The sequence below is a fragment of the Penicillium verhagenii genome, assembly GCF_028828195.1.
Source record: "Penicillium verhagenii strain IBT 33310 chromosome Unknown utg000012l_segment0_segment0, whole genome shotgun sequence".
NCBI lineage: Eukaryota > Fungi > Ascomycota > Eurotiomycetes > Eurotiales > Aspergillaceae > Penicillium > Penicillium verhagenii.
The window spans coordinates 612,048-632,104 of NW_026643176.1; the positions used below are offsets into that span (position 1 = coordinate 612,048).

At 48.0% G+C, this 20,057-nt stretch overlaps 5 protein-coding genes across 5 annotated transcripts; 2 read left to right on the plus strand and 3 right to left on the minus strand.

Annotated features, from left to right (window-relative positions):
• Nucleotides 1-1,968: 1,968 nt before the first annotated feature.
• Nucleotides 1,969-3,153, minus strand: ppm1 (protein C-terminal leucine carboxyl O-methyltransferase ppm1; the record flags this gene model as incomplete). Its single annotated transcript, XM_057170288.1, has 1 exon — nt 1,969-3,153. The coding sequence occupies one exon, from the start codon at nt 3,151-3,153 to the stop codon at nt 1,969-1,971; it is 1,185 nt and encodes a 394-aa protein (XP_057016020.1).
• A 407-nt stretch (nt 3,154-3,560) lies between these two features.
• Nucleotides 3,561-8,817, minus strand: N7466_010900 (ubiquitin-protein ligase RKR1; the record flags this gene model as incomplete). Its single annotated transcript, XM_057170289.1, has 8 exons — nt 3,561-4,082; nt 4,139-4,438; nt 4,492-4,865; nt 4,919-5,332; nt 5,384-6,228; nt 6,284-8,009; nt 8,067-8,460; nt 8,518-8,817. 8 exons carry the CDS (start codon nt 8,815-8,817, stop codon nt 3,561-3,563), a joined length of 4,875 nt encoding a protein of 1,624 aa, XP_057016021.1.
• A 363-nt stretch (nt 8,818-9,180) lies between these two features.
• On the plus strand, nt 9,181-11,744 carry N7466_010901 (TFIIH/NER complex ATP-dependent 5'-3' DNA helicase subunit RAD3; the record flags this gene model as incomplete). The annotated part of the gene is made up of 4 exons (XM_057170290.1): nt 9,181-9,197; nt 9,263-9,719; nt 9,772-9,888; nt 9,945-11,744. 4 exons carry the CDS (start codon nt 9,181-9,183, stop codon nt 11,742-11,744), a joined length of 2,391 nt encoding a protein of 796 aa, XP_057016022.1.
• An 872-nt stretch (nt 11,745-12,616) lies between these two features.
• N7466_010902 (DNA-directed RNA polymerase I core subunit RPA190) lies at nt 12,617-17,841 on the minus strand (the record flags this gene model as incomplete). The annotated part of the gene is made up of 4 exons (XM_057170291.1): nt 12,617-14,233; nt 14,297-17,036; nt 17,096-17,581; nt 17,657-17,841. 4 exons carry the CDS (start codon nt 17,839-17,841, stop codon nt 12,617-12,619), a joined length of 5,028 nt encoding a protein of 1,675 aa, XP_057016023.1.
• Nucleotides 17,842-18,141: 300 nt separating this feature from the next.
• On the plus strand, nt 18,142-19,866 carry N7466_010903 (U4/U6-U5 snRNP complex subunit PRP3; the record flags this gene model as incomplete). Its single annotated transcript, XM_057170292.1, has 1 exon — nt 18,142-19,866. One exon carries the CDS (start codon nt 18,142-18,144, stop codon nt 19,864-19,866), a length of 1,725 nt encoding a protein of 574 aa, XP_057016024.1.
• Between the last annotated feature and the right edge of the window lie 191 nt (nt 19,867-20,057).

The window sequence follows — 20,057 nt, forward strand, 5'->3', positions numbered from 1 at the left end:
TGTACGGAGTACGGGGTAATTTCAATGTTTTTCTATGATATGAATCTACGCAGGTAAGATCTCTAATATTTCCCTTTTTAGACACGATGATCACCCTTCATGAATCGATGACCGGTTGCCCCTTTGTTTGGATACTCAATGCTTATGAAACCAAATCCTGTCGACCTAGAAGAGTAAGGGATCACCGTAAGAAATGACTTTCAGCCTTGCTCAGCACATGGTAACAGAATCATGGTGTATTATAACCTCGAAATTTGGGGCCAATTCGTTAGTGCCGATTCAGTAGCCCAACATTTGAATGTTTGGAAGCTATTCATCTACACTGCCTCCAGATGTCGGTCGACCCATGTGGGGTCCGTATTAACGCTTGAATATAATTTCCTCCAAGTCATATTGATCAGAGCTACGCACGCTCCCGAGTCCAATGCAGGCAACAGAATGTCTCGAATATAGAGTTATGAAGTCTATATGGAACCAAGATATCATTCAACTAGGACCGGTATAGGGAGTGGGTCATTAATTCAAATGTTGTCGACAGCGAAGTAAGGTTCGCAGACGACAATGTTATCAATCGATGGAAACGTTTAGTATGTATAGTGACTGGTTCTCCTATATATTCCCTCCGTGGGGATATTTAGTCTAAGAAGACGTGAGGTCTTGTTACAATCTACATATAAATCTGACGTTTACATTGTAAATATCATTGGAACGGCTCTTACGTAGATGCAGAAGTTAAAAAAGGCCGTTGTATCACGGTGATCATTAGTGGAGAGGTACCCTTTGACGTGCTGCAAGGATAATTCCAAGGTTATGACTTGTGGCGCGGTATATGCATCTTAACCCCACCATTGGCTTGCATGTGGGGTTCATGCATATAATGATAGTTGACAGGTCTTAACGTCACAAAAAAGTTTTTTTTTTTTTTTATGAATTGACGATTAGTCTCATAGTCAAGTTGCGGACGAAGAAGAGTAACGGAGAGGAAGGAGCTACTTGTTAGCACTGGAATACTACAACATAGATTAACATACCTGTCCATCGCTGAGTGTCTGAGAGCAGTGATGAGAAAATGGCTATTGCATGGATATTTTCTATCACTGTGAGTCTGCTCCGATTTATAGTTGACGTATAAAGTTATTGCTTACTAGTATAGATTGAAGTATTTTCCTTACATCCTATTAATCGATGAATGTTGTCAATCGCTTGAGAATTCAAATAGGTTTCCCTGGGAACAGTTCAGGAAGGGAAACAATAAGTGGCATCAGGAAGCAAGAGGAGAAACAGGGAGAGCAATGATCAAAAGTCACAGCGATACCAGTAAGTAAAGGGAAAATGCTAAGGGCTCCCTTATATTTAATAATTTGAGGATAAATTCCATCCTGGCACCCACGTAGTCCAACTGGTTCCACCCTTCGGGACCTCAGCCAGCTCTGGATTTGCGGCCCCCACTTCAGGTACACTGGGCCCATCCACGATGGGGATACTGAGTAGTACGGCGAGCCTAAGAGTCGAAGCCTAAGTTGAGTGACAGCGAGAAAGTGCGCCGCGGACCTACTACAAAGTATCTGCCCCCTTTTTTTCTTCTTTTTCTTAAATTATGAAGCTATTTTATTTTTATCTATTTGATTTTATTTGATTTTGATTTTTGAAATTCCGGGGGGAGTTCTTAGTATGAAGCCGTGATGCCATCATGCATCGATGGCGGGAGCGAGTGACTTGTTTCTTGGGAAATCTTTACGTATTTGTGCTTTTTACCTCCCTAGAAGCTCCTGGTTCGATTCCAGGATGGATCGTTTCTTTATTTTCTTTCTTCACCATATAATCCTGTTATGAATGGTAGTATATACAGTCTCATAACTTACAGGGGCAGTTTATAACTTATACCTACTAGTTAAGTACAGACTTCGAGTTCTGAATCATGTTTTCGTCTGCTGATTTCCAATTTAACCTTGGAAACACCTTTAAACATCATACATCACCAGGCTGAGCCTGCAGCGTGGTCCACCCGTTGAAAGCCGCATCAACTGCATCTCTCCACCCCCACGCAATACAATAATGTCTTGCCAGAAGCTGCCACTCTTCAACCTCATCTAACATCTCAAGACGAGAAACCCGGTTCTTCTCTCCCTCACTCACCCACCGCTCCCAAAGAAACTCTATATCAGCAACAGCCTGCCCGCTCCCGAATCCGTGCCCGTGCAACCGAGTCCGCTGCGCCTTCAACGTGGCATACTTACTCAATGTCTTGAGCTGAATACCCCGCGACGCAAGATTCCACACCATCGTCTGACCAAAAGCATCATCTGGGCGAATAGGTTCGTATAGAATCAACCCAAGGGAACTGGTCGGGCCAAAAAGTCGTTCCGTGAAGAACGAGACTACTGACTCCGCTTCCGTTGGTGAAAGGTATATCAGACAGCACTCCGAGATCAATAGTGTTGGAAGACTTGTGTCTACGCCCGGAATCATCTCTGTCGGAGAGCTGCTGGAGGATAGGGCGCGTAGGTCAAGAGGGTGGATATGATAGAATGGAGAATGGAGCGCATCACCAGCCTCTGATACAGTCACATCCTGACTGGACGAGTCAATCCCCAACGCTTTCTGTAATGATGGTGTAGATCGGATCGCATGAATTTTTGTAGTGGTGTTAACAGCGAAATCGAGTTCGTGATAGATGAGATCGGAGGGCTGTCGCGAGGCAAGGAGACGAAAGACTCGCGTATCCGACCCAGCACCAAGGGAGATTATCTGTTTCTTATTTTGTGGCGCATCGGGTGAATATGGGCCGAGGAATTGTGTGACGAGTTGATCGATGGCAGTGGTGCGAACGTAGGTTCCTATTGGGGAGCTCATGTTAGTCCCCGAGGGTGCTGGTTTTGTTTTAGGGGAAACCCGCCACTCACCTCGATTGATGATCGGAAACCTCCTCGTTGCATTTCCAGGGGCCGTCAAGGCTGTGACGTATGGGTCATTGAGATATCCCAGCTCAACGGCGCTGAGGCGGGAGACACTGGCGTCATTGTCGGTACCCTGCACGACGCGATCCTTGCCAGTTGGGCGCGTGTCGTTATCGCCGAGTCCACGAAGGCCTCCACGGCCTCTACCCTGGCCTCGTCGGAGAGAGTTTAGATTGGGGATTCGCGGTGCGGCCATGGAGGGCGTAACGAGGGGACGTGGAGGAAGCTCAGGAAGCTCGAGAAGCTTGGACGGTGGGGGTGCCCCACGCGAATAGCGTCACCCGAACTGGAGATAGGCCTTTTGATCTCCAAAAATCTACCACAAGGCCGAGTTTGTCAGCTCATTGGAAATAATGGGATTTTATTCTTAATCTCACGCATCCATGTATCATAGTGCTCACAATCTAAGTAACTTCTAAACAGCTGCATAGTAGTTAAATACTAATACAAGGCTGGTTAGTAAATCACACTTCTTTAGATTTAACACGCAGCTGTAGCTTGATAGCTCGAGTAACGATGCTTTATAATTTTTACGCCAACGTATTGTCATTGGTAGCATGTAATAAAGCTTTTCATCGAATGTCTATAGTCTATTTTCACGCGCTAAACATACACAAAGTTGTTGCGGCAAAGCGGGCAAGTGCTCTGGTTGCTGCTCTTGAACCATCGGAACAGACAGACAGAGTGGAAGGTATTTTTGCAAGTGGCGCATCGTTTGTTCGGCGTCTGCATGTCAGTAGAGATCACCGAGTAGCAGATAGCACACTCGCTCTGTCCCTTCAAAGCACCCTGGACGTTGCGTCGGAACGCCAACAATCCATCGACCAGGCTGCCATTTGCGAACATGATCACACCCTGGATCGTGAGCAGCCAGCTCTTCCATTTCTTTTCGTCCACTAGAACGCGACTGCGGCCAACCACGAGGGCTGGGTGGAGGGGATATGCAGGGGGAAGAGAGATGGAGATGGATACGGGAGGCGATTCCTCATCCACTGGAATGCTGGCGATAATCTCCGCTGTGCGTGGCGACATCTTGACAGCCAGAGCTCGCTCCTCATTTGGATCTTGAGTATCAACCCACTCCGTGACAGCTCGAAGTGCCTTATCAACCACCAATGGTGATATCTAGTTATCCATTAGCTTTATTTGTGTATTAGCATCGTGAACCCGGTGTCACTCACGTGTTTCTCCGTCCACGATTCCACAGGTCCTTTGATCCGCTTTTGGGTATCAATCCACCAATTCTTGGTCATGTTCGCCAAGTGCCTTAAGCAAAGATAGTACAGATGCACTAGGAGCCATTCTGTCTCTTTCTCGGCGTTTTCTGAGTTATCGGGCTCGAAAGTCTGGATCTCAATCTTGGATGCATCAGTGATTTTGTTCTGTGAATTTTGCAGGAATTTAAACATGAATTCTAGCAGAGGTATCAAGATATTGTTTTCCTTGATGCTAGCTGCGTAATATTCTTGGACCGGAAGTGACTGTTCTTAATGTTAGATCGGCGCTCCACAAAAATCTCGGATGGAGTACATACCGCATTGGTAAAGTGATCAAAGACCACCTTCCAGCTCAGAAGGTATGATCTTATGCTTGTCCACATCTTGTCATCACCGTATGACTTTGAGATCATATCCATGGTTGGCGTCTCAAGCAGAAGGGATATGAGCTCGTCGGGTAAACCGACTGCAGTCTTGGACAATGCCACATCAAATGAGATCTGTTCTTGGGCCTGAGGGATGTAACGGTGAAGAATGGTATACGCAGTTCGTTGGACAGCGCGGCTGTGAGCAGTCAAAAGATGGAAGGCTCCACTGACATCGTCGAGCTTATCAACTGGAACTCCGTTGATCAAGCGGCGTAGGAGCTCAACTGCGACATCTCGGGGTTGATGGAATGTTGTTGATGAGTCTACAATATGTAAGCGCACAGAATTACCAATATATGAACAAGATGCAACTTACCAAACTTTCCAATGGTTGAGACCAGCTCATTGGAGAGAGCAGTCTTACGCTCCAACCAGGAATCTTGGAGGTCATCATTGCTGTCGCCCTCGGCCATGGCCTTCAAACGTGCAAATAGCCTGAAAGAAGATACTAGCAAGGGTAGACCCTCTTCTCCTCCACTGGCTTCCTTGAAGATAAGGCTCAAGGCCTCCATAATGTCCTCCCAGTGTGAGCCGTAAATATCATTAAGACCAGGAAGAATGAACACCAGGGTCTGTAGAATCTCTGCTTTCAAACCAACCGAGGTAATTTCAGATTGGAGACATTCAATGAGGTTTTTGGTAAGGAAAACCAGTCTCTGGGTGGGAATGGTTGACACGACGTCTTCCTCTCCAGACAGCAAAATATTGAGAAATGCAAGCTTTCGCAACCCTGCATCAAATTAGATTTCAAGCACATTAAAATTCACACCAAGACACTTACCCTGCAAGGAGGAACCATCTGGTTTGAGACCAGTAGAATCAGCAACGAGTTCATTGCAAATTCGGTTTCCAATAGGATTGGATAAGATTGAGCTTCGCAAGGCAGCAAACCATGCCGCTGAGCGGATTGCATTAGCACTCCGTGCCTCTCTGCAAATCTTGGCAACCTCATCAGTAGACTTGTATGTTTCAAACCCATCCACCGAAGTCATCAATTTGACGAAAGCTTGGCCCGCACGATAGTCCATGGGAGACGTTCCATTGAGGCTCTCGAGCTTGTTCTCCCAGAAGGAGATCAAAAGTGAGGAAACAGAGGTCTCTGGTGAAGACTTTAGGGGTACCTTTGAGTGGGCCCAGTCACTGACCACTTTGCGTCCCTGGAATACGAGCTCCAAATATTCCTCACGCTGATCAGCTAGCTCAAGGCCCGAAATTCCATTGCAGTTTTCGATGCTCAGATCATCGTCAATTAGTTGAACTGCCAATGGGAGGAAGTAAAGGAGAGTTTCCAGATCTGTATTTTCCAGTTTTGAAGCAATATCAAAGGTCGACAATGCTTTGATAGAGAATACAGTCAAGCGGAATGCAGCAGTGCAACGATCTGAGTCTCTGGGAATTTCAAGGTGCAGTGTCTTTAAGGACTCCGAAATATCACGCTGGATTAAGTTGACAGTACCCAGTAGCGGACTGGTGATGGCCGTTGATGTTCGAGGTGGAAGTTGTAGGAAAGGCATCATCGCATCCTCCCAAGCACTACGAGAAGGCAAAATATCCTTGACGGTGTAATCCTTGTTTGTCTCAATTTCTTGCATCAGGTCTTCTGCGATAGCAAAAAGAGAATCGATACTATTTAGGTGTTAGCAAAGAATAGATTTTGGAGGAAAGGGTTAGGATCACTCACGACAAAGATTCCTCACTTGCATGGCCAAGCCCTTGACGCAGAATCTCGATTTTGGAAGTGGTGGTCAAATCGCCAACCACAGTTTCCTTGAAAGACTTTATCAAAGATTCGGTCAGAGTATGAATTTCTTCTGAAGGTGATTCTGTGAGATATAATAATTTTCCGTTTAGCTTCGAACCATTGGGCCCATTTTGAAAGTCTTTGACAGCAGTTGGTGCAGTCTTTCCGAGGTGAGAAAGGCCATACAACACGTCCAGAATTTTGTCTTCTTGAGACAGCGCATCGATGATAGACAAGAATATCTGATCCATTAGACCACTACGAGAGGTCTGGTTCTGAAGAACAGAAGTTATGATCGGCCAGTGAGAAGCGCTTCCTCTGCACGCCTTATCCAGAGCTCGCATGACAAGGGATGATAGCTTATTCTGATCACCGACCTCATTGAAATCAAGGCTGGCGAAGAGAGTCTGCAAGATGTGCGCGTTGGAATGTTCAGGATCAAGTTCCATAGTTCGTTCAACCACCTTTTCAAAGCTAGAGGAAAATCCATCCCACTCGCGGCATGCCAAGATGATTGCAATAAGCCTATCACCAGAAGGTGAGAACAAAAGATCAGGTGCATCTGTTTGGACAAAATTGATGAGATCCTGAGATCCCTTTGCGACACAGGGATTGTTCCGTACACATTCTTCTATGACTCCAGCCGCTCCATATGGTTTGCCGTTGCGAGAACGCAGGACTTCCAGGCAGCTTTCGAGAAGGAATAAATTCGATTTCTCGAGGATCCCTTGAGCGAGCTGTTCGCTTTCCAAGTCTGAGACTCTCGAAAGAAGTGCGGGCCCCAGCACAAAAAATCGACGTGCTTCAGCACACACCGCGTCTTGAGACGAGCGGAAGGTGTTCGATTGTTCGGGAGATGACAGCTTCACAGCTTCCAACAATTCATGAGATAACTTCGTCCACAGTGACTCGAATTGTTGGCTTTGGCCGTGGCAAATAAGCGTAAGAAGATAATCCGCACAAATATCCTGAGCAGTCGATGAAGGAAGTGACCACTGGCCCATTTCAGAGCTAGGACGCACATACTGTGCAACCAGAGGTGACAACCTTGTTTCAATAAACTCGGGTCTTTGATCCTGTGGCATGAGAAGACCAAGCCAAGCCCCAACACGGATATAAGATTTCCACCCGGTAGTGAGATTTTGCCGTGGTTCTTCTCTTGAAACCAAACCCTCTTGAAAAGCTTCCGTCAAAGCCGTCGCGCTGGAAATCTTGACTGTTTCGTCAGTGGACGTTTTGTCAGCTCCCGCGAGAACCACCTTTGGGATGATCCGAAGTAATTTATCCAAATTTGTCCAGAAATTTGCCAGGCCGCCCTGCGATCCTTTTTGGATGTATTGACGCAGCCTTTTTGAAGCCGAGGTTTTTCCAGTGTAGTCATCAGTCCATACTTGTGGTCGTGATGAGGTCAAGAGAAGAAGAGATTCTGACAGCTCGGAGCCAGAGCCGATTTGTGGGATCGACAGAGACTTGCCAATAATGGCTGCACTTAGGAGCTTCCAGTCAATCCAGCCAGGCTCTCGAGAGATGGCTGACCGTAGAACAATATAGATTGATCGGCGAACAAACGGGTCTTCGTGATTGCAAAATCCCCATAGGGACTTACTCCCAAGGAGGTCCTCAATCTCGGCCAGATTTCTTTGCAGGTCATCATCTGGCGAGTTTCCTGTTATTCGAGTTAGAATTGAGCTTCAACTGGCACTGATTTCGGATCCAAGTATACCTAAAATGCGATTGAAAAGCATCAACGCGGATCCCACAACGCGAGCATATTTTGCCTCGGCATCATCCCGTTTGACTGTTCGCTCATCACTCAAAGTCAAGGGTGACTGACGGAGGAGAACATCGTCGATAAACTCCAAAGTGGAACTTTGATAGATCTTCCATACATTGTTCCTCTTCTCTTCTGTGGAGAAGATGGCAGTGAAAGATTCCAATGCGGAGCGTTGAACTGGTCGGTCATTGTCATAGATTCCTGCGAGCCACACGCCTATAACTCTGGGCAGATGCGGGGCAATTCTTTTGCCAACCAGTGCAGAAATTGAGCCCTGCAAAGTATGAGCTAGTTGCCTGACTCGTCTTGAAATATCAATTGAGGCCCTGGGGTATATTTTGACCTAGAAGATGTGTCAGTCATATTTTGTATTTATGGTAAGGCCAGTTGTATAGTATACCCATGCTTCTAAAAATCCATCATCCAACGTTCCCTTCTTCTCTCGTATAGCTGAAACATGTTCCTTCAGTTCCTCCAGAGCTTTCGTTCGTGTGATATCGTCTTTCTTCTGTAAATTCTTGAATGCAATCACCAGTCGCTGCTCTGATATGCGAGAAAGATCCGGCGGTTCCGTAATGTAAGTAAGTGCAGACGGTTGCCGCCCATCATTGCCAGCTGTCCCAGAGAATCCTCCAAATGAGCCAAAGGCTCCAGCAGCCGCACGACTGCTGGAAGCCTGCGATTTGAACTTTTTGCTCATGTGGGGTATGAGGTCAGCGGGAATAGTGGGGGAGTTGATTCGGTGGTGGATGAAATTGGACCGGCACGTCTCCCGGGGAGAATGACTGGTGACCTGGCCCAAGTCTGACTACTTCAAATAGATCTCCTTCAGATACTGATCGTTCTTCAGTCACAATGAACGCTGGGGAGGAAAGATCCATTGAGATTTGATGATTTGATAATCAAACCCACCTCGGCCACCCGATAGGGAAGTCACGTGGGCTTGTGTCATTGCTATCCCAAAGAGGAAAAGATCCAGGCAGCGGAGTCCGGCCTGGAGCTTCAAGTTCCTTCCATCTCTTCCTTCTTGCACTGCTTCTGCGCGTCGGGAACATCAGCCACCATGAAGTTTTTCATTGAGTATGATGTCCCAGGATTTCTTTGCTGTTCTGTATATCCGTTCACTGACTTTTATTTCAAAATAGGGATCTTCCGGTGCTGTTCCCGTATCCGCGCATCTACCCCGAGCAATATGCATACATGTGTGATCTCAAAAAGACCCTCGATGCCGGGGGTCACTGTGTTCTGGAGATGCCCTCGGGAACGGGCAAAACAATCTCCCTGCTCTCGCTGATTGTCGCCTATCAACAACACTACCCAGAACACAGGAAGCTCATTTATTGTTCACGAACAATGTCCGAGATCGAGAAGGCACTGGCGGAGCTCAAGGCTTTAATGAAACATCGCACACAAGAGCTTGGATTTGAAGAGGAGTTTCGCGCCTTGGGACTCACCAGTCGGAAAAACCTCTGCCTTCATCCATCAGTAAAACGAGAGAAAAGTGGTACTGTGGTTGACGCGAGGTGTCGGAGCTTGACAGCAGGATTTGTCAAGGAAAAGAAAGAACGCGGTGAAGAAGTGGATCTCTGCGTATATCATGATGTTTGTTTTGCTGTCTTTGATCAGTCATTTGCCGTTGTCTGACTTGGTTTAGAATCTCGACCTTCTCGAACCACACAACCTTCTTCCCCCGGGTGTCTTCACTCTTGATGACCTTCTTCGATATGGAGAGGAGCACAAGCAGTGTCCATACTTTTCCGCTCGCCGAATGGTATGGTGTCTCAGGTTCTACGCAACAATGTGCTTCAATTCTAATTACGATGGCAGATGCCCTGGTGCAACGTGATCATCTACTCCTACCACTACCTCCTCGATCCCAAGATTGCCGAGCGGGTGTCCCGAGAGCTCTCAAAGGACTGCATCGTGGTTTTCGACGAAGCCCATAACATCGATAACGTCTGTATTGAGGCCCTGAGTATTGATATCAGCGAAGATTCTCTCCGCAAGGCCACAAGAGGCGCATCCAACCTGGAGCGCAAAATCGAGGAAATGAAGAGCACAGATGCCGAGAAGCTTCAAAATGAATACTCAAAACTAGTGGAGGGGTTACAACAAGCGGAACAGGCTCGAGAGGAGGATCAATTCATCTCAAATCCAGTTTTGCCGGACGATCTGCTGAAAGAAGCTGTACCCGGTAATATTCGCCGCGCTGAGCATTTCATCTCCTTCCTAAAGAGATTTATCGAATATCTCAAGACTCGGATGAAGGTCACACACACCATCTCAGAAACGCCACCTTCTTTTCTGACGCACTTGAAAGACCTCACATATATCGAGCGCAAGCCTTTAAGATTTTGCGCAGAGCGACTGACATCGCTTGTGCGAACACTGGAACTCATGAACATTGAAGATTACCAGCCACTTCAAGAAGTCGCAACTTTTGCGACTCTTGTTGCGACTTATGATAAAGGGTTTGTCCTTATCCTTGAGCCGTTCGAATCTGAAGCAGCTACGGTACCGAATCCCATTTTGCACTTTACTTGCTTGGATGCCGCAATTGCTATCAAGCCTGTTTTGGACCGTTTCAGCTCTGTGGTTATTACATCCGGAACTTTATCCCCTCTTGAAATGTACCCAAAGATGCTAGGATTTACTGCGGTCATGCAAGAATCATACAGTATGACCCTAGCACGGCGGTCTTTCTTACCTATGATTGTCACCCGAGGATCTGACCAGGCCCAAGTCTCTTCGTCCTTTGGCATTCGCAATGACCCCGGTGTAGTGCGAAACTACGGGACGCTTCTGACGGAGTTTTCACGGATCACGCCGGACGGCATTGTTGTTTTCTTCCCTTCTTATCTTTACATGGAGTCCATAATCAGTATGTGGCAAGGTATGGGTATCCTGGATCAAATCTGGAATTACAAATTGATTCTTGTCGAAACCCCCGACGCGCAAGAGTCCTCTCTCGCCCTTGAAACTTACCGCACGGCCTGTTGCAATGGACGTGGTGCCATCTTGCTCTGTGTCGCTCGAGGGAAAGTGTCGGAGGGTATCGATTTCGATCATCACTATGGCCGTGCTGTGCTATGCATCGGTGTACCCTTCCAGTATACGGAATCCCGCATTCTCAAGGCCCGACTGGAGTTCTTGCGCGAGAATTACCGTATTAGAGAGAATGACTTCTTGTCTTTCGACGCCATGCGACACGCCGCTCAGTGTCTTGGTCGCGTTCTCCGTGGTAAGGATGACTACGGTGTCATGGTGTTGGCAGATCGCCGTTTCGAACGTAAACGTCCCCAACTTCCAAAATGGATCAACCAAGCGATGCTGGATAGTGAGACAAATCTCAGCACGGATATGGCTGTTTCTATTGCGAAGAACTTCCTACGCACCATGGCACAGCCTTTCAAAGCTAAGGATCAAGAGGGTATTTCTACCTGGAGCTTGGCTGATATTGAACGCCATGAAGCCAAGCGCAAGTCTGAAGAAGAGCGTATCACGCAGCAGCAGTTTGCAAACGGCCACAAAATGGACGGCATTGTTAAATCTACCGCGCTTGAAGTAGTTGAGGATGAGTATGATGACGATATTGATGAGGATCTCATGATGCTTGATCCGAAGTAAGCTCTGCCCTATTTCATGTCATTTCTTATTATTTTTTATATGGTACATAGTAGTTATGGTGTCCAGGGTGGACATTCAGGGGCGTTTGTGAATAGGGCATCAAGGCATATACATAGCATGGACGGTGTTGGGTCTGAACAAAATTGACATCTCAGGATGCTGGCCTACCTAAACGTCTCAATCAGAATAACAAATACAATATCTAGTATTTTCCCACGGGGTTTCTTTGTCAAAGGAACTTGGTAGTTCATGTGAGAATCATTCCTAAAATATGGGGGAACAGGATACACAGACGTGAATCGTGATCATGTAAAGGTAATGTAAAGGAGGTCAATACCGAAAATGAATGCCTTCAATAAAGTCATCTGTTGTTATGGGAAACGCGCGATTTTGTGACTATCATTATTCTGCCGGTCCAATCAATGCCATTCAGACTCATTCTCAAGTGCTTGTCTGTTTAAGCTACCAGTATGGATTATCCATACCTGCTGACGAGTCTACTATTAGCTACCGCTGGCCACATTATATTCCACACCAAATTCTACACTGTCTAGAGTCGCGGGCCCAAATGATACTCGAAAGTAGTAGGTCAATTTCTAACTTGTCTATTAGAATGCTTTACTTGAATAGAAATTACTAGGTGAATAAGTTGAAACCTCTATTTGACTAGAAAAAATATGCTTATATGAACAGGGTAGGCACTTTTGTGTTTCCGCTGAACAGAACTCCGGAATCATCAACACATCAAGATGGCACAAAATGATAACAAAAAAAGAAGAAAAAACAAAAGGCGGAGGATACAAGATTTTCAAAAAATGAATATACAGATAAATGGAACACAGGTTGAGGAAGCAAGCCCAGTATCTTATCATCTATGCAACGGGAGCAAGGACATCGAAGGCACCGGTTCCAACAGTACCAGCACGACCAACAACAATCCTAGCACTGGGACCCTTCAGGTTCTCAACATCTCTCTCGAGCACGGCTTCCTTAAGAGCACCAACTGTGGTCTCGAAAGACATACGAGCGAAGGCTGAGGTGGAATCCTTCACTAAGCCGTTACGGCTGAAGGCCTTGAATCCACCGGACTGGGTCATCACATCACCAATCAAGTTCAAGTGACGGTTGTCAACGGAGATACTGTGACCCTTGAAAACGGCGTCCATTTCGCGAACAATAGTAGCGCGAGCAGCTTCAACACCGTAGTAGTGGAGCATGTCATGAACAGAGTTACAGTAGATCGAGTGTGGCTTGATGATATCCTGGTAATCTCGCATTGCGAGCAGGTTGACACCCTCAGTGAGAACAGTCGCAGGCTCGTTCTTGATCACGTCACCATCGACGTAGATGCAGTTTCCGAGGCTTGGGATGGACTGGATCACAGCGTAGTGAGCGGCAGCCTCAACCAAGGGAAGAAGCAGAAGCTTGGGTGTCTCAATGTCGTATTGCAGCTGGATTGAGCATGAGGTACCCTTCTTGGGATCAAACTTGAACTTCGTAATTTCCTCAAACCTGCCCTTAACATCGTCCTCGCGCGTGTTGCTATCCTCGTCATCTGAGTCGTCATCCGAGTCATCGGCGTCGACATCACCCTTTGATTTAGAGGAAGTATCGTTCTCTTCATCGTCTTCATCCTCTGAAGAGTCTTGTCGATTGATGATATCTTGCTCATCATCATCCGGTCCTTCATATGACACCTGGTTGTTTCGGTTGTTGTTTCCGCGGGATCGCTTGGCGTCATCCTCATCATCTTCATTATCATCCTCGGCAGGTTCGGCGTCACGATCAGGACCACTGGGGGCCTCCTGGATCCTGCCGATCGAGACACCAATTTCGGGTTGGGCAGTTGAGGACTTGGTTCCAGTCTTATCTTCATTTCGCTTCTTCAGCTCAGCCTTGGTGAGCTTCACTAAACGTGGAATGAACTTGTTTTGTAGGGCGTTCTGCACATCCTTGATTTGGATAGCATACTCATTGGTGTACTCTTCGGCAGGGAAGAAGGTGACATCGATGTCGTAGATCTTGGCTCTCGAATAGCCCACACCAGCTCCAATCCGCTCCTTCACCTGGACCTTGTCAACAACCTCAGCGACGCTGAGCTTGCTAATAGCCTTGGCAAACTTCTCTGCGTGTTCCTTGGGGATCTCGTCGTTGAGAAGAAGAGTCATGGTGGGTGTCATAATGGACGCACTGGCAGTCATGACAATTTCACGAAGACGGGGAATACCCAGGGTGACGTTCTTTGCGGAGTGACCAGCCAAATGGAAAGTGTTCAGAGTCATCTGTGTTGACGGCTCACCAACGGACTGACCAGCCATGATACCGACTGCCTCACCAGGATCGATAATCGACTTCATATACTTCATGTTCATCAAAGCATCAAATGTCTTCTTGGACAGCTTCTTCTGGAAATCACCCACGAATTTGGAGACTCCGTCAGCTTCCTTCTTCTTATCCTTGAAAAGGTTGTCGGGGTTCGCGTCCGTGTACTGTAAATGAAATATGTCAATAAAATCCGGGATACTTAGGGAACGGGCATCAATCAGTCATACCTTCTTGAGCGCCTGAGCAAAGGCCTCGGATGTACTGCCAAGGTAACCTCCAGGGTGATACTGAGACAGAACGGGATCCATAGCGTCGAGCTTTCCGGTCTTCCGAACCTTCTTCATTGCCTCCTTGTGCCATGTTGCGACTTCATCCTTTGCCAGAGTGCTGTGGTAATGGGCTTGAACTTGCTCAACAATGGACTCGTGGTTCTCAGCAAGGAAGCCGAAATCTTTCAGATGGACCTGTTTGGTGATGTCGAGACCGTCCTCACCATACAAGAACTGAACAATAGATCCATCGGCCGCCTCGCGAACAGAGGAGTCGTACTGCGCGCTCAGACCCTCCATACCCTTGATCAAACAACGTTGCAGATAACCGGAACGGGATGTCTTGACGGCGGTATCAATCAGACCTTCACGACCGGCCATTGCGTGGAAGTAGTATTCCTGGGGCTTGATACCAGTCAAGAAACGACCAGACACATAACCACCGGCAATGGGGTGGGTTTCGTACGCTCGGAATGATGGCAATGTTTTACCACTGATCATAACCGGCACACGACGACCCTCCAGAACCTGCTGTCCAAGATTGCAAGAAATCAGGTTGGCATTGACACCAGAACCCTTGGCACCAGAAATTGTCATAGACTGCATCTGGTTCCACGGGAAAGGCTTCGCAAGACCTGCAGGCAGACAGGCCTTGGTAATGTCCGAAGAAAGTTGGGCAGATCGGGAGTTGGAAACACTATCCAGTCCACTTTGCTTGTCATCATCACGAAGCACACCTTCGAGTCGGAGTTTCAGCTCAGACTCTTGATCAGGCACCGACGTCTTGTCAAGCGTCACATACTTCAGAGCAACCTCACGACCCATTTGGGCTGCAGTGCTCAATTTCTCCTTACGCATGCGATCACCCTCCTTGGTTAATCGGAGATCATCAATACCGCAAGTAAACGCGCGCATGTTCAAGAACCTGGTAAGTAGGCGACCGAGGATACTCATCAGCTTTCCAGCGATTGTGTGGCCATAAACTTCATGGATAGCATCAATCAAACCACCAGCAGACGGTCCAAGCTGCTTCTTATCAAGAATACCACACAAGAACTCTCCGTCCTTGAAGATGACATCACCCTCTTCGCTGCCCTCTCCCCACCGATTAGCAGGGGTTGAGGACGAGCCCTTAAGGGTGAGACCCGCATGCTGCGCAGGCCGAATGTTCTTCAGAATTGTGGTAATGATCTGCTTGCCAGTCCACAGGTATTTAGGCTTGATAAAGGCTGGTTCCACTAGTTGAATGCGATCACCGACAATGTGCGAATTCTCGGGTCTCAAGCAATTGTACAAAAGTTGGTGGTAGTCCTCCTCGTCGAAGAAACTATCACGGCAAGTGAGCCAAGTTCCCATTGAAATATGATCTTGAATCAGACCTCTCAACGGCTTGCCGGAAGTGGCAACCAGGTATTGGTGGTCTGCATCAGCCAACATCCGCGCCTCTGCTTGAGCAAGCTCGTTTTGGGGGAAATGCATGTTCATTTCATCACCATCGAAATCAGCGTTGTAGGTGTTACAGTTTGCATAGTGCATGCGAATGGTTCTCTCATTAGGAAGCACACGAGCCTTGTGTCCCATGATGGAAGGCTTGTGAAGTGTGGGCTGACGGTTCATGAGGACATAATCACCGGTTGTCAGATGGCGGTATACCTTCTTATTCCGCGATCCCTTCTGCCGCCAGTTTGATGGTGCTAGCAATTGATTGGCAAGCGCCGTACGCTCATCCAGGCTCTTGAACTTCAGGTTGATGACTTGACCGTTCTCGTTCTCAATTGCTGCAGCACCGGGGTACTTGTCGGGTCCATTGATCACAGCCTCCTTCAACTCCCAGAAGTTGTGGTTTGTCACGGGTTCCGGGAAAGTCAACTTCTTCGCGAAGACGAGTGGAACACCGATTTCGTTGGTCTCAAGATTCGGATCGGGCGAGATAACACTACGGGCAGCGAAGTTGACACGCTTACCCATCATGTTCTTTCGGAACAATCCTTCCTTCTTCTCCAGAAGCTGCTTGATACCATTGGGCAACGCAGCTACTGCTGAGCCCGTGACAGCAGTTCGCTCTTTATCAATCAGTCCGTTGACATGGTCCTGAAGAGCAACAATTGCCTGAAGAAGGTCGCCATAATTTCGTACACGCATCATGCCCATCTCTTCATCATCCTTGTTCTGGATTTCTTTGCTGATCTGGTTTATCAAATCACACTGCTTAATGATCGAGTTGAATGCGGTGTTCTGCTGTGATTCCATAATCGCACCTGCGCCTTGAGCAGCAGCTGGGCGGAATTTGTTGGGGGGAATGATAAGGCTCCTGATAAAGAACATATCGGCACTGACGACCTTTGCTCCCTTTGCGACTGGCTGACCATTGTAAACAAGTTGCAGGACCTCGCCGTCCTTGGCGAAAAGTAGTTTCAAGCAACTGTAGACCTCGGAGGAAGTCATGAACTCCTGTCCAAAAGAGGTCTGGTTTGTCACAGCAGCCCCACGCCGAATTTCTTCCTCGGCACCATGAGCTTCTGAAACCACACTCTCAGAGCGGGTGCCATTCACCTTGGCAGCCTTCCTTTCGGAATCGAGGAGGACCAGGGGGTTGGGGGCCTGGAATCCACCGTGCAGCATAGCCAATTTCGACTTTTCGGGGAGTGCTTTCTTGAAGATCTTGTTGTAGCGGTCCTTTCGGTAAGAAGGAGAGATACTTGATTTCAATGTTAGCCAATTGCGCAAACTAAAGAGCCGGGGTTATTCCTGACATACCCATTGCAGTTGGCGCATTTGCGATTGCTGTTGATGTCCTTAAGGAAGTTCTTAACCAGGTCTCGTCTCTGCTCTGCAGCAATGGGGTTCTTTGCGCCGGCCATTAGACCAACCAGTCTTCCATCTTTCTTGGCTGCATTGATGGAGCGATCGACGTAGGCTATGCGCTTTTCCATTATAGATTCGATATCTTCCTCATCATCGGAATCGTCTTCCTTGCTGGGTTTGGATGTAGCTCCCTTGAAGGATCCCATTGAATCGACCACGGCGACTTCATCGACAAGACCAAACTGCAAAAGGCGCAGCTTGCAGCTGTACATGTTGACCTCTGCGCGAGACATCTGCAGGCGATGACAGTACACGCACTGGGCCCGCAAAAGGCGATAGATATGATCGAAGAAAGTGACATTGTAAACGGGGATAGGAAGCTCAATGTGACCAGCGTGACCAGTGCAAGACCAAGAATTTTGACGGCATGTAGTACACCTGATAGGCCCAAATTTCTCTAGATTAGACATTGACTTGACGCATGAAATGTAGTGAGAGAAGTCAGAAACTTACACATGGTCACCCCATGCACCCATTGCAGGGTCATAGAGACCACCGGGGACTGGGTTGTTGAAAGAATCCAAGGTTGGAGTATTGTGAATTCTTTTCACCGACAGCTTTTTAATCTCTTCATCGGAGTAGACGGTAAAGGCAACCCCGGCAATGCTCGAGGCGACCGGGCGCGAAAAGGTCGTCATTGTGCCCTGTAGCTCAGTGGAGCAACAGAAAACGCAGACGGTGCGAAGTCGTCTCGAAAAAGAGGTTCTCCAAGTACATCTACTGCGGAAGAGTTGAAACCTCGAGGGCAACTTTTTTTTCTGCCCCGATCCACCGCCTACTCCCGTTTTGGGCAACTACGACCAGTGATCAGTGCTTGCCTGGATTAATCTTAGCTTGACGGTCACTCCGCGCCTTCCTTCCACTTTTTTTCTCGCTCTCTCCTTCCTTTGGTGCAACCCGCTTCCAGGCTACGCGAGATCCGCGCCTCGCAATTAGCCATGGCGGACGCATCGGGAAACGCGCTGAAGCGTCCTCACCCTGAGGATGAAGGCGACAACTCTCAGAAAAGAACCCGTTCAAACAATGGATCTCCTGTACCGGGCTCGGCTGGTGCTCCCAAACGAGACATTGAGAAGATGATTGCCGAAGCACGAGCCAAGGCAGAAGCCGTACGCGCTCGGCTGCAAGCTGCGCGCGGCGGTGCGACACCCCCCGTGCCCCCGGCAGAGTCCAGCCCAAGTCCCGCACCACCCGCATCGACACCTGCCTTATCCAGATTAGAGCAGATGAAAGCAAGAGTAGCAGCGGCTACGGCGAAGGCCAACGCACCTCCTCAGCGACCCGAACCACCCGCGCACTCATACCAACAACCCCAAGCATTCGACGATGATAGTTTTTCAAAAGCTCGCGGTGGTCTCGATGTTGGCCTTCATCCAGCGCTACTTTCGGACGCTACTCCGGATTTCCGGGGTAGCAAAGGCCGCCAGCAGTCGAAGGGCGACCGAGCAGGAAATCGTGGCAAGCAACTTGATTTATCTGGGCCATCTCTTGAGGAGATCAGAAACAATCCCTATTTCGATCCTAGCCTTGGGCCGAAGGCAACTCTTGCCAAGCCTCGACAGGCTCGGGAGCTTGCGTTCAACCAGAAAGGCAAATATATTCAACAAGCGGCAGCGCTGCGTCGGGCAGAGCAGTTGGAGGCTATGAAAAAGCGAATTGCCGAGCGAGCTCGTCTGGCCGGCATCGATGAGGATATGGATGTAGAGAAGGCATACGTTGTACCCGCTCCTCCAGCCTTGGAATGGTGGGATGAGAAGTTTATTGACGGCAGCGACTATGCTACCATTGATGACCCAGCCACCTTGAAAATCGATACCGTCATTACCCACTATATCCAACACCCCATTCAACTTGAACCACCACAGGAGAAGCATGTGCCCACTCAGAAGGCAATGTTCCTCACACCAAAGGAACAAGCAAAGATTCGTCGACAACGCCGCATGGCAGACTTGAAGGAACAACAAGCAAAGATTCGATTGGGTCTCGAGCCAGCACCGCCGCCCAAGGTCAAGAAGTCCAATTTGATGCGAGTATTGGGAGAACAAGCAGTCAAGGATCCAACGGCCGTGGAAGCCCAGGTGAACAGAGAGATTGCGGAGCGTAAAGCGCAGCATGAGCTTATGAACGAAGAGCGCAAGTTGACCCCAGACCAACGACGCGAGAAATTGGAGGCTCAACAAGAAAAAGATTCAGCTTTGGGTATCTTCATGTCGGTCTACCGAATTGACAGTCTTGCAAGTGGTCGAAACCGTTTTAAGATTGGCAAGAATGCGGAACAAAATAAATTGACAGGAATTTGCATCGTGCATCCAAGGCTAAACCTCGTCATTGTTGAGGGAGGAAAGCACTCCGTGAATAATTACCGGAAATTGATGCTCAACCGAGTTGATTGGACTGAAAACCCTGGCCCAACCACATCAGACCGCAACCGCGAAAGCGAGCCGTTGTGGTTGTCTACGGAAGATGACAAGGGTGAATCACGAGACTTTAGTCAGAATACCTGCAACCTCATCTGGGAAGGTCAATCCAAGTCTCGTTTATTCAAGAGATGGGTGGGAGCGAGGGTCTGCGATACAGACTCAGAGGCCAAGGCTGCTTTGGCCCGCACCAACACTGAAAATTTCTGGACCTTGGCGAAGAGTTTCAAGCCAGCGGAGTATTAAAGCATAGCTACTAGGGACAATATGGTGTTCCTTTTTTTTTTCCGACCATGTGTGAACATCAATTCTTATCTTATGAATATGTACTATTTTATCCTCTCTAGTTTCAATGAGCCCATGTCATAAATTTTCACAGGACTACAGTATCACAAACTTTTAAACAATGCACCATACAAATATAGAACCCGCTCCTA